The sequence below is a fragment of the Harpegnathos saltator genome, unplaced genomic scaffold (assembly GCF_003227715.2).
Source record: "Harpegnathos saltator strain DR-91 unplaced genomic scaffold, Hsal_v8.6 scaffold333, whole genome shotgun sequence".
In the NCBI taxonomy this organism is placed as follows: domain Eukaryota; kingdom Metazoa; phylum Arthropoda; class Insecta; order Hymenoptera; family Formicidae; genus Harpegnathos; species Harpegnathos saltator.
This window is the reverse complement of record NW_020230132.1, coordinates 190,473-204,544: the sequence shown is the minus strand read 5'-3', so window position 1 is coordinate 204,544 and position 14,072 is coordinate 190,473. Positions and strand designations below refer to the sequence as shown.

Genomic DNA, 14,072 nt, shown 5'->3' with positions numbered 1-14,072 from the left:
AAAAGATAACATTTCAAAAAGATATAAACGTTTGCAAAGGATCGTTCTTCGTGATCATGCGCGACAGTTGTAATAGTATTGAATACTTTGTGCCTTGTAGATAGGAGTTATATATATAATTTGCAGAATATGTACGTGAGATATGTACAATACATACATATGTACACGTCTGTCGACAGCTATAAAATACTGAAATTAAAACCAGATGAGACCAAACGCAATGCTGGTGAGTGTACGAACCTTTGACGCAAGTGTTGGTCGCTGAGTCGCACTGCATACCAGGTGGACAATACGGGCACTCCGCCTCGTTGGTGTCCACTGAAAGCAAAAGTAAGAATTTTGCCTTCTTTTTTCGTTTTTCACTAGGAATATATCGGTAGCTATTCAATTGAATCGCAAAAACTTACATTTCACGCAGACCGGTCTATGATCCTGGACATGACATATTTCGATGAAGTCACATGGATTGCCCAAGGTACAAGGATTTAAGCACTGCTGATTCACGCATGCCAGTTGTACCGGGCAGTCGCTGTGCGTGGCACATTTCACGTCTAACGAAACAAACACGCATTAGAACGGTTGAAATTAACGATTGATGAGCGATGAAAGCTTGATGAAATGTTAATCTCTACATCAAAACATTTATAATCTGACCTAATCTTTTGGCCTGCCGCCTCGGTATGCTTTATGAAGAGAACGGCGGCTTAAAGAAACAACAATATACACTTTACAACAATGTGGTAACTTCGCTTAGGTCTATCACAGCGGCCAGTGCGATACATAAATAATATGAACACGAACGAGGATGACGTACACTTTCCTTTAATTCGTAAGACATATAGTGACATTTGTGTTACATGTGTCAAGCCTAGCAACTAAGTAAGAGACATTGATGTGCATCTACCGGGCGAGCGAAATTATCGTTCGTCGTATCGCTTAATTTCGTTACGGATTCTATGTGTGCCAAGAGTCTCCCCGCGACTACGACGTCATCGTGTACGATGCCGTCGAAGGCCCTACACGAAAGATAATTTCCCTCGCGAGTGGACAACTATGAGAAATTGCAATCCTAAGTGTGTTAGACATTCAGAAGCTCTGAGAGAAGTTCATGCACAGGCGTTAATTTACATCATGCGAAGAGCGCTAATGCAACAGTCCTTTGTCTGCATTTGGGAAGTCGATATTTAACTGTCTGACGATAGTATCCGGTATGGTCACCAAGATAGAGACAAACAAGTGTTCAATTTGTGAATTGTCCCCAAGTGATATCGATATCGGTATTTTCGTGTGTCGTGGCTTCGATACAACATTCGAAAAATGAACGAGCGGTTCTGTAGTATAACTGATTGCTCGTCAAGCAATGCTTCACACTCTCCAGAATTGGTTGCTTCCAATTTTCATCTGGATACAGGATGATTACCAGTTTCCACGCTGGAGAAAGCTTGTGGAGAACAAATCGGCAACATGAAATGATACACGACAATTATACGAAACTCCCGACGAGAGAGATCTTTACCTGGGAGTATGCTACAATTAGACGTACTCTGCTTGATACTCGAGTCTAAGCACATAGGCCGGTGATTTGTAACGTCGCATATTACGCTCTCTGGACAGGGGTTACCAGTTTGGCAGGGATTGCGACACAAACGATTGATGCAAGCCTCGCATTCGGTACAGTCGCTATCTATATCACAGACCATATCTGTTTTATTCCGGGTAACCTGTACAGATATGGTGGATTGTTCTGTGGAATATTGTTCTGTCGTAGAATACTCTGTTGAAATACTTCGAGGAGTCGTCGTATATCGTTCTGTAGATTGTTCGGTTGTAGCAAGTTGTCCTATTACGGTGGAATGGTCTTCTGTGAAATATTCAATTATACTATGCTGTATCGTAGTGAAGGGCAACCGTGTGGACGTGGTAGGCTGTTCTGTGGTAGAGTATTCCTTTGTGGGATACTCATATGTACTGGAAGATATCGTAGTAGAGCTCTGTTCCCGGAATTGTTCAGTGGTAGTGTGCGATTTTGAGGTAATGTATTGCTCAGTAGGCTGTTCTGTTGTAGAATATTCCGTAGAATATTTCGGAATGCTATATTGTTCTGTAGTCGAAATGTGCTCTTCAGGTGTAGTGTATCGTTCTGTGGGCTGCTCTGACGTGCTAAGTTTTTTCGTAGTAGTAGAGTACTCTTTTGTAGGATACTCAGTGCTCTGATATACTGTAGTAAAGATTTGTCCAGTCGTAGTGTACTGTTCTGTAGGCTGTTGTGATGTATTGAACTGTTCTGTTATAAAAGGCTCTTCTGTCGAGTATTGAGAGGTTACATATTGTTGTGTACTCGAGGCTTGTTCTGTAAGCTGTTCAGGCGTGGTATATTGCCCTGATGTACTGAACTGTTCCGTTGTTGAATGCTCTTTTATAGAATATTCGGTTGTACTAGGATATTCTGCAGTGAATATTCGTTGTCCAGCTGTAGTGTATTGTTCCGAAGTAGTATACTGTTCTGCAGGCTGTTGCGATGTACTGAACTGTTCTGTTGTAAAATATCCTGATGTGGGATATTCAGGAGTACTGTGTCCTTCTATAATCGAAGTCTCTTCTGTAGGCTGTTTAGCTGTTGTATATTGTTCTGAAGTAAAACTCTGTTCTGTAGTAGAATATCTTTCTGTAGGATATCCAGACGTGCTGTAAGGTTCAGTAATGGAAATTTTCTCTGTGGATTGTTCGGATGTAGTGTACTGCTTCGTAGTGGTATATCCTTCTACAGTCGAAATCTCTTCTGTAGGCTGTTTAGCTGTTGTATACCGTTCTGAGGTGAAATTCTGTTCCGTAGTAGAATATCCTTCTGTAGGATATCCAGATGTGCTATAAGATTCCGTACTGGAAGTTTTCTCTGTGGATTGTTCGGATGTAGTATATTGCTTCGTGGTAGTATATCCTTCTGCAGTCGAGATCTCTTCTGTAGGCTGTTTAGCTGTTGTATACTGTTCTGAAGTAAAACTCTGTTCTGTAGTAGAATATCTTTCTGTAGGATATCCAGACGTGCTGTAAGGTTTCGTAATGGAAATTTTCTCTGTGGATTGTTCGGATGTAGTGTATTGCTTCGTGCTGGTATATCCTTCTGCAGTCGAGATCTCTTCTGTAGGTTGTTTAGCTGTTGTGTACTGTTCTGAAGTAAAACTCTGTTCTGTAGTAGAATATCCTTCTGTAGGATATCCAGATATGCTGTAAGATTCCGTAGTGAAAGTTTTCTCTGTAGATTGTTCGGATGTAGTATATTGCTTCGTGGTAGTATATCCTTCTGCAGTCGAAATCTCTTCTGTAGGCTGTTTAGCTGTTGTATACTGTTCTGAAGTAAAACTCTGTTCTGTAGTAGAATATCTTTCTGTAGGATATCCAGACGTGCTGTAAGGTTCCGTAATGGAAATTTTCTCTGTGGATTGTTCGGATGTAGTGTATTGCTTCGTGCTGGTATATCCTTCTGCAGTCGATATCTCTTCTGTAGGCTGTTTAGCTGTTGTATATTGTTCTGAAGTAAAACTCTGTTCTGTAGTAGAATATCTTTCTGTAGGATATCCAGATGTAGGATATCCAGATGTGCTATAAGATTCCGTACTGGAAGTTTTCTCTGTGGATTGTTCGGATGTAGTATATTGCTTCATGGTAGTATATCCTTCTGTAGTCGAGATCTCTTCTGTAGGTTGTTTAGCTGTTGTGTACTGTTCTGAAGTAAAACTCTGTTCTGTAGTAGAATATCCTTCTGTAGGATATCCAGATATGCTGTAAGATTCCGTAGTGAAAGTTTTCTCTGTAGATTGTTCGGATGTAGTATATTGCTTCGTGGTAGTATATCCTTCTGCAGTCGAAATCTCTTCTGTAGGCTGTTTAGCTGTTGTATACTGTTCTGAAGTAAAACTCTGTTCTGTAGTAGAATATCTTTCTGTAGGATATCCAGACGTGCTGTAAGGTTCCGTAATGGAAATTTTCTCTGTGGATTGTTCGGATGTAGTGTATTGCTTCGTGCTGGTATATCCTTCTGCAGTCGATATCTCTTCTGTAGGCTGTTTAGCTGTTGTATATTGTTCTGAAGTAAAACTCTGTTCTGTAGTAGAATATCTTTCTGTAGGATATCCAGATGTAGGATATCCAGATGTGCTATAAGATTCCGTACTGGAAGTTTTCTCTGTGGATTGTTCGGATGTAGTATATTGCTTCATGGTAGTATATCCTTCTGTAGTCGAGATCTCTTCTACAGGCTGTTTAGCTGTTGTGTACTGTTCTGAAGTCAAACTCTGTTCTGTAGTAGAATATCCTTCTGTAGAATATCCAGATGTGCTGTAAGATTCCGTAGTGAAAGTTTTCTCTGTGGATTGTTCGGATGTAGTATGTTGCTTCGTGGTAATATATCCTTCTGCAGTCGAGATCTCTTCTGCAGGCTGTTTAGCTGTTGTGTACTGTTCTGAAGTAAAACTCTGTTCTGTAGTAGAATATTCTTCTGTAGAATATCCAGATGTGCTGTAAGATTCCGTACTGGAAGTTTTCTCTGTGGATTGTTCGGATGTAGTATATTGTTTCGTGGTAGTATATCCTTCTGCAGTCGAGATCTCTTCTGCAGGCTGTTTAGCTGTTGTGTAGTGTTCTGAGGTGAAACTTTGTTCTGTAGTAGAATATCCTTCTGTAGGATATCTAGATGTGCTATAAAGTTCCGTGGTGGAAGTTTCCTCTGTGGATTGTCCGGACGTAGTATATTGCTTCGTGGTGGTATATCGTTCTGTAGGCTGTTCCGACGTACCGATTTGTTCTGTCGAGTATTCTTCTGTCGTATGACGTAGTGTGGTGTACTGTTCAGTAATAAAGGATTTCATGGTAGAAACAGCAATGCCTTCGTGAGGAGTGCTCGTGTTATCGGTGACCGACTCATTCGTCGGAGTTTTTAAGGTAATTAGCGATAGTGCAGTGGTATCTTTCATATACGACTCAGTCGTGTGTGGCAGTGCAGTTTCGGCAGTGCTAAATTCTTGAGTCTCTTTGGCAGTGTCGTGTTCGATGTATATCGTGGAAGTTTCGGCATGCTGTAAGGTACTCGGAGAAGATACTGTGTGATTGTCTTGCATGAAGGATATTGTCGTTGTATGAGTGGTGCTTTCTATATGTGACTTGGTAGTTTCCTCTAAGGGTTTTACTGTTAATTCACTAGATTCTGTAGAATACTGTTGTGTAGTCGTTGCCACCATTGTGGTCTCTTCAACCTTTCTAGCAGGAACTTCTGTGGAAGGAACTATAGTTATGTTCTCAGGAACTTCGCTCACACCCGTCGACTTTGAAACTATCGTCGTTTCGGGAATTTCATGTGAAATCGTGGTATCGATAACGTCTTCAGTAGTGATTTCAGTAGATTTGAACGTAGTCGGAGAAGTGATGATGCCGATGACCGAAGCGGTGGTTGTTTCGGATATTTCGGTAATCGTGGCATTTTCTCTACGTCCAAATCCTAATTCGCTCTCTGTTATAGCAATTGCAGTAGAGGAAGATACATTTTCCTTAATAGTTTCTTCACTGTACATAGTTGGAGCAACAGAAGCTGTTGTAACATAGATTTCGAGCGTAGATGTACTCGTTGTATATTCTGTCCAATTTCCGAGAGTGCTATTATCTTCAAATGTTGGAGTGGTAAGACGATTGGACGTAACATTGTCCAAATCAATGTCCGTCGTTAGAGTCGATGTACCGTTTGACACATTGACCTCGGTTGCGCTCGATATTGAACGTACAGTCGTTGTAGCACTCGAAGACTCGGTCACAATCTCAGTCGACGCGATTGTCGTGTCCGACTTGTGTATCATCTCAGTAGTAACATTGTCCAACAAAATTATAGTAACTTCGGTCAGAGGAACTGTACTTTCCTCAATATACGCAACGGTCGATATCTCTTTGGTAGGAATAGTCGACATGGACGACAAAGTACCGGTGTTTGCTGTGGTCCGTAATGTGGTAGTCGCGAAAGTTTGATCTGAATCGGTAGAATGCAACGTCGTCGTGCCATTAGTTAAGCAACTTTCGTCATTAAGATCGCAACCGCAAATAGGCCTGTGCGCTTTGACTCGACATTGAACTGTCAGCTGACACCCGTTGATACAAGGATCAACGCAAGAGCTATTGACACAAGCTTCTACGTCGCTGCAGTCATCATCGGACTCGCAAGTTGGCTTGGGCATGGGGTGAAGAACTGCTGCGAAGATACAATGTAAACATAATAACTGATAAAGTGTCAAAACTGAAATCAGGAAGCGACTCTGATTAGGCTATGCTACAGATAATACAGTTTTATATCAATTACTACGAATTAATAATAGTAAGCATGCTTGCGCAATAGCTAAGCCGATTATAAGAAACATTATTAAGTCTTTACAGAGACAGATGTAACGGAAAAATCATTCAGTAGTCAGGAAACTGGCAGAGTAGAGCGGGAGTTTAGGGCGTGGGAGATATTTGTATCTGTAATTTGGAACCTGAAATATACGCGTTCAGACAACAGAACAAGAATACACGCATCTAATTGTCGTTAAAGGCAGTATTCCGATTGATATTCATCGCGAGTAGAAGAACGATTCACGAAGAAATGATCTCGATAAATTCGTGTACACGTGTTAGGACGAATATTCTGCTGTCTGGACGATCGGAAACCTGAAAATAGCAATCGTATGTCTCGTGTAAGGCCAGGCAATGTAAAGACGTGGCTATGAGAAATGACAAGACTCAGATAGTGTTCTGAGAAATGGTGTTTACCTTTCATGCATCCGTATTTAGTATCTGGCACAAAGCCGGGGGGACAGAACTTGCAGATAGGCTTGTGCTCCTCCACGTAACAGGGGGCATCAGCCGGACAGGTAGAGTTTCTGCATGGGTCCACGCAGCGATAGTTGCGGCACGCCAAGTCTGGAGAGCAGCCACTGTCTCGCAGGCAAATGGAGAGGGAAGGATTGCAGTTTTTAGTGCAAATGCACACGGGACGGTGGTCCAGGACATCGCAGGACTTATCGGCCGGGCACGGTCTTTTGTTACGTACGTTACAGGGATTCTGACATTTGCCGTTGACGCACGCTGCATTCGAGGGGCAATCAAAGTCCCTCGAACAGGTGAGCGTGTCGGGAGCGCAAGTCAATTCCCCGACTTCGTTCACTACGAAGCCGTATTTGCAAACGCACATAGGCTTGTGACTTCGCACCTGACACCTCTTGTTGACCTCGCAGTTATACCGAGAGCTTAAACACGGGTCGCGGCACTCGCCTGTCTGAGAGTGGCAGGAGAGACTCTCCGGACAGTCGTGGTCGGAGGAACAACCGATGCTCGGCGTAGGTTGGGGATTGAGCGTGTCGCATTTGGAATCTGGATGGCAGGCCGTGTGGGGCATACCGATATAACAGTGCGGGCACGAGCAACGCGGCTTGTGCAGAACCACTCGGCACAGAGCATTGATCCCACAGGCACCGCGTAGCGCGCACGGGTCCAGACATTGTAGATTTATGCAGGCTTTTTCATTGGGGCACTCTAAGTCGCTGGTGCATTCGCGCTCTATTGGACGCGATAGTAGTGGTGTTCAAGTCGGTGTAGAGTTGGTGGGTCGGTGGGTGGGACAGGAAAAAAAAAGAAAAAAGCATTTATAAGAACTGTGAAAAGAAACTTTCTCACAAATAACATAAACCACATGCTTTGTATTTATGATGAAAGTAGGGTAGGCTCTGTGAAGAAGTATAGAGAACGACTTTACACTTTTTCTCAAGATCATCAGATATCTTCTCAGAGAAATAACAACGGCAAGCAGCGATATTTACAACACAAGCCCCCACAGATTTCAGAAATAAGAAGGAAAATAATAAACCCGTGAATATCAGCAAATATCAAGCATGGGTATATGAGAATGTCCCTTTCGCAGTTCCCAATCTGTATTAATCCTAAATTATGAGATGGTGTCGACTGTAAATGTGTACCTCCTTGTATTCAAGTGGCACTATTTGGCAACGAGTGTCTCTCTCTTTGTTACTCAATTTATACTTCCTTCTTAGACAGATTGGATACTGAAATAAACATTCTACATATGAAGTTATGTGTGAGATATGTGTGACACGTATCCTCTCTTCGTCTCTCTCTCTCTCTCTCTCTCTCTCTCTCTCTCTCTCTCTCTCTCTCTCTCTCTCTCTCTCGCTTTCTGTCTCTCTCCTTCTCTCATCAAATTTATGTACAGTATGCCTATATTGTATATATGTACAGGTAATATGTTGACTTTGCTGTTGGGTAAATATGTAAAAATCCAGTGTCATGGCGATATACTGCTCCAATCACATCTGTCTCTCGATGTTAACGATTTCACTTGATTAACGATACATCTATGTATTATTTAAGTCCTACTAGACGATATACATGGTTATTCTACAGACCATGTTCCTGTGATTGTCAGTATTGCTCGCTAGTCACAAATGCTGTACATAAAATTAATCAATTTGCTCGGTTAAAAAGTTAGTAGGCTCTATTTCCCTACCTGTCGTACACTCGATATCCGGCGAGCCGCTGGTACCTGGTGGACACCGACAGACGAATATAGCCCCGTCTCTAATACATTCGGCATTCTGCCCGCATCCATTTATTCGACAGTCACCCAAATCCCTATCTGAGCTGCCTGTATCGATAAATTATTAATAATAACGATAATGATTTGGGACAATAAGCGACAAATGTTAATCTTCATATTTCGTCACACAATACTAGATCTTGATAAAATTTTAATAGAGATTTATTAAACAAACATGTTATTAAGCAAACAAAATTTTTAAAAAGTGGGAACAAATTTATTTAACATCAGGTTTGACTGAGCCTAATATAGTTCACGATTATCTCGCAAGCGATCAGCATTTGCCGCTACATTTTTCTCGTTCGCTCACACCTCAGGTTCATCAGGTTCAATATAAAAGAGTAATACGTACATGCGTGCATTGGATCGCCTGATGGATTACTCGGCGGGCAGTAACATTGCGGTTGATTTTTGTAAATCCGACAAGCAGCGTTGACACCGCAACGTGTATCCTTGCAGAGATCGCCGTCGCAGAGACATGCCTGATGCGGGTCGCCGTGACATCCCGGGTCGCAGGTGCACTCGAAACCGCTCACAGTGCCTCGGCATTTAGCGTTGATACCACAAGGTCTTCGTAGACATTCGTCCCCACCTGCAAGCGATCAAAGTGCATGCGTATTAAATTACATAGATTTTTATACTTCACTAATTTTCAATATTTTAATTTTTAATTCCGTAGTATTTGACTTAAGAGCAGAAATTGTTCAACGATAAGGTCTTTAATAATAAGATCTTTAAAGCGTTAACGTACCTTTCTTACAGTTGATCTTCGGATTGCCGACGTGTCCCGGTGGACAAGAGCACTGCGCCTTCCTGTTAATCACTCGACACTGCGCGTTGAAGCCACAAACGCTGTGTTGTAGGCACGGGTTGGTGCAAACGCCATATTCACTGCAATGCTTGTTTGGCTCGCAATCGTCGTCGTGATGGCACTCCAATTGGTAGCATTCCTGGCTCGGTTCACCCTGATAACCTTCCGGACACAAGCACACTGCGCGATGATTAGAGACACGGCAAAGCGCGTTGATTCCGCAAGGCGATCCATGAGCCGAACATGGATCCTCACATTGGCCGTTCATACACGACAACGATGCTGGGCAATCGGAATAGGTGCGACAGCCGATCAGACACAAGCCTCCGTCGCACACGTAACCCTGAGGAAAATCAAACACATCTTAATCAATCAAGTGAAATATTTTAAGTAATTGCAGGCTGCACAAACGCTGTCTGATATCGCTTTCATGATATGATAAAACGTACACGAAGCAAATTTAATTAAATAAAACTCGAAAATTAAGAGGCTCGAGAATCAGAGAGTATATTGTGATCCTTTATGTTCTGAGATCGAAAATTATGACATTATATTTATATATATGCGAACATTTGAATTTATTTCGATATATTATTATCATCATGAGTTCCAAAAAATTAATTCTATTTTTAAAACTTACCTTTGGACACGCGTTATTAATATCGCACTTGATGCGGCATTTTCCGTTGTGACAAACTTCTCCGCAAGAGCAATGATCCTGATGATGACAACTAGTGGTGCAGAAACCGATCTCGTCGCATTCGCACGAGCCGTCGCAAGGAATCATGGTCTTCGCGCAATTAATCAACGCATTGCCGTAATAATTGGCCGGACAGCTGCATTGAGCCACGTGATTGACCACCCGACAGCCGGCGCATTCTCCGCATGCTTTGCCACCCTCGCATGGACCTGAAGATAACAATAGATATCATCGATTAAAGTTACATCAACGCTATCTGATATAAAATCTACAGGAAGCGAAATCGATCAAATAAAACTAGGAAATTATGAGACATATATTATGATTTTTCTTTATTTATTATTTATCAGGAATCAAGAATCCAACATTGTAATTTAACAATTCTTTCTTTCTCAGTTTTCTAAATATACTAATTGTTTCTTACTTTGTATTAAAAGGTTGAATTAGTCCTGGTTCCTAGCAATAAATAGCTTTAATAACAAAGTTAATGGTTAATATGAATGTTGAAATCTGGCAACACTGAAAGATTTGACATTTCTCTATGACATATGACAGTGTGCGCGCTTTTGTTACTGATAGTTTCATTGTTTATACGCGTCTAAAATAGATTATACAAAATTGTATTTTCGACATTTATTACTTTTTTTGTTTAATTTAAAAAGAAAACGGCAACTGAAGCTTATAGAATGCTTGTTACAATTTAAGGTAATCAAGTTCCATTGTATTCCGACTGTAAATTTTTGTTTCGACGATTCAAAAGTGATGATTTCGATTCGGGTGACAAAGAACATACTGGTTCATATTGGAACCAAAAAAATTCGAAGACTGAATTGCAAGCATTATTGAATGAAAACACCGCTCAAACGGAAAAACAAATGGCTGAACAATTCAACGTCGGTAAATTAATTTCTAAACGACTATACGCCATAGGAAAAATTCGAAAGGGAGGCAAATGGATTCCACATGAATTAAGTGGAAGTGCCATTTCAAATCGTTTGAATATCGCCATGTCTTTGCTTGCTAGACAGAAAAAAGGAATTTTTTGTGGCGAATTGTAACTGGAGATGAAAAGTGGATTTATTTTGGTAATCCAAAGTGAAAAATTCATGGGTTGATCCAGGACAACCATCAACATTGACATCAAAACGGAACATTCACGGTCATAAAGCAATGTTCTATATTTGGTGGGACATGGAAGATGTGGTGTACTATGAGCTTATAAAACCAAATGAAAGTTATGGGGGAGTGATACTAGTAACAATAGAACAAATTGAATGATGAATTGATGCAAAAAGGTCAGCAATAGCCAGCAATATACACAAAATGATTCTTTTGCACAATAATAATGTTCATCCACGTGTTGCTTCAATCGTTAAACAAACGTTGTTAGAACTCTAATGAGAAATCTTTCCGCGCCCAGTGTACTTTCCAGATCTAGCACCATCTGATTATCATCTATTCCGATCGATGCAACACTTTGATAAATATATACTTCAATAATTATGAGAATGTGCAAAAATGGGTGTCTGATTGGGTTGCTTTGAAAGACAGATCGTTCTATCGTCGCGGAATCGCTATGTTACCAGAAAGATGAGAAAAAGTCACAGCTAACGACAGGAAATATTTTAATTAATGTAAATTTAACTATTTCTTTAAAATAAAGATAAAGAAATTGGCAAAATAAGACTTTAAAATAAGAATTAATTCAATCTCTCAATATTTTAATATTCTCAATATTTTAACCGATCATACTTACTTCTGCAGTGATTGTTGATGCAAGACTCTTCGCTTGGGCACGTGTTATCGCTACGACATCCAATATCGCACATACGATTGTGACATATCTGGTTTGCCACACAATGGTCGTCACTGTTGCATATTGCCTTACAAATGCCGCCGTCACACCGTTCGTCACTCAGGCAATTTGCGTCGCTAGAAAAGATATAATAAATTTTAGCGTGATTCGTGCAACACCGTGATAGCTTTGCAATAAATCTACATGTTGAAGCGTTCCTCACCTTCTACAAGTGGAATAACATGATTTGCCGTAACACGATTGTCCGGGCGAGCACTCCAGTTCTGATGCGCAAGGAAGGAACGCCTGCTTGCATCCAATACGAGCATCTCCGACCAAAGGCCGCGGACACGTGCACACCTTCTGATGATTGATAGTTCCACATTTAGCGTTTACGCCGCAAGCGCCAGGCAACGTGCACGTATCTATAAAGATAAAAAAGCAAACTACATATAATAAACCTATAAAAAACAAATCTGATGTAGGCAAATCAAACGTAAATTTGCCGTTCGCATTTCTGCTGTGTGTTTCCTTTTAAAAATCCTAAATAGCAGAAGCTTCTAAGACAGGTCTAAAAATTGCAGGATATACTTTTCTAAAATTACATTATACTAAACATTTTATTATACTGCATATTTAAATTTTTAAGAATTTTATTTTAAAAATCTGTTGTTTGAGAGGGAAGTTCACACTAAGATCGACAAGCCATTTCACCTGTGCATTGATTGTTGACACACGCGTAATTATCCTGACACTCGATGTCCGCGCGACAACCGGCGATGCATACCAGTCCCTCGCAGATCTCACCGCTTCTGCAATCCTCGTCCCGTCTGCAGAGTGACTTGCAGATGCCGGTGCTGTCGCATCTCTCGTTGCTCAGGCAGTTAGCGTTCGTCGAGCAGACAGCCGTGCAAACTCCAGAGATGCAGGCTGTGCCTACGGCGCAATCCCGATTAGCCTGGCAGATCGGGCCAGGTGACCTGAGGCACGCGACTTTGGCCGTGGGGTTCGGGATGAAGCCTATGGGGCAAGAGCACGTGGCACGCTGATTGAAGACGGTACACTTGGCATTCGGCCCACATGGCGTGGCCTCGCACGGATTCGCGCACTTGTTGTCTAGACAGGCTTCGTTCGCATTACAATCCTCGTCGGCACGACAGCCGAACGAGCACATGTTGTGCAGGCAGATGTGGCCCAGGAAACAGTCATTGTCTAAGCGACAGGTCAGCAAACAATTGCCGCGGATACATTTTTCGTTCAGAGCACACTCGTTGTCGACGGTACAGATCGGCAGACAGACGTTGTCGCGACAGGTGTTACCGTCGCTGCAGTCTTTGCTGCCCAGGCAGGAAACCGGTACTGCGAATAAAAATGAGTGAATTTCGTGAGCTCACAGAGCGAAAGGACGAGTTAAGGGACAAGAATGTTTAGATAAGAAAGTTGATTGTGTACTTACATCTTACGCATTCCACCTCGGAGTTACCGGTGAAACCCGGCGGGCAGCTGCATTGTTTGATGTGACTTCGCACTTTGCATTCAGCGTTTATACCGCAAGACACCCGCACGTCGCACGGGTCTAAGCATTGCCCGTTCAAGCAAACGTCGGTTAAATTGCACTCCTCGTCCGATTGACAAGATGCTGAAACATGATGTATGCGTTATTCGCCATGTAAAATCGGCAGAAGTATCTCATATAATCATGTTATAAACGTCTACTCACGTCGACAAATGCCTTCGTAACAATAAGTATTGACCGAACAATCGACGTGTGACGTGCAGACCACCGGTTTCGGACGGCAGCCTATGCTCAAACTGCTAGGATCGCCTTCGTAATCGGCACGGCATTGGCAGTTTGCAGCGTGATTGCTCGCGATGCAGTCCGCGTTTGGACCGCACTTGATGCGTGCACAAGCATCTAAACAAAAAAGCGAGACATAGAATATAAATCTAGAATATATATTGTGAAGTAGAATAACAACTATTTTTTGAAAGTCGCATAAAAGAAGATATCATATATATTGCATAAATATATGGGGTGACCCATTTTAAATAAACCAGACAAAAATCTCGAAAAATATGAAAGATAGAAAATAAGAAACGTTTCAGATAAAAGTTATATGGTTTCAAAGGGGACATAAAA

General features: G+C 41.7%; 1 protein-coding gene across 1 annotated transcript in view; it reads right to left on the bottom strand.

Moving 5' to 3' along the window:
• The window catches only part of dpy (fibrillin-like protein dumpy), a 166,973-nt gene that overhangs the window by 72,760 nt on the left and 80,141 nt on the right, over window positions 1-14,072 (bottom strand). Inside the window, exons 31-43 of the mRNA XM_025300206.1 lie at window positions 13,653-13,847; window positions 13,389-13,571; window positions 12,647-13,291; window positions 12,156-12,357; window positions 11,894-12,069; window positions 10,078-10,346; window positions 9,378-9,780; window positions 8,979-9,218; window positions 8,537-8,674; window positions 6,787-7,572; window positions 1,517-6,229; window positions 408-551; window positions 241-318 (exon numbers count right to left, since the gene is read on the bottom strand). Of these exons, the coding sequence (XP_025155991.1) occupies window positions 241-318; window positions 408-551; window positions 1,517-6,229; window positions 6,787-7,572; window positions 8,537-8,674; window positions 8,979-9,218; window positions 9,378-9,780; window positions 10,078-10,346; window positions 11,894-12,069; window positions 12,156-12,357; window positions 12,647-13,291; window positions 13,389-13,571; window positions 13,653-13,847 (8,172 nt within the window). The remainder of the gene's footprint in view (window positions 1-240; window positions 319-407; window positions 552-1,516; window positions 6,230-6,786; window positions 7,573-8,536; window positions 8,675-8,978; window positions 9,219-9,377; window positions 9,781-10,077; window positions 10,347-11,893; window positions 12,070-12,155; window positions 12,358-12,646; window positions 13,292-13,388; window positions 13,572-13,652; window positions 13,848-14,072) is intronic.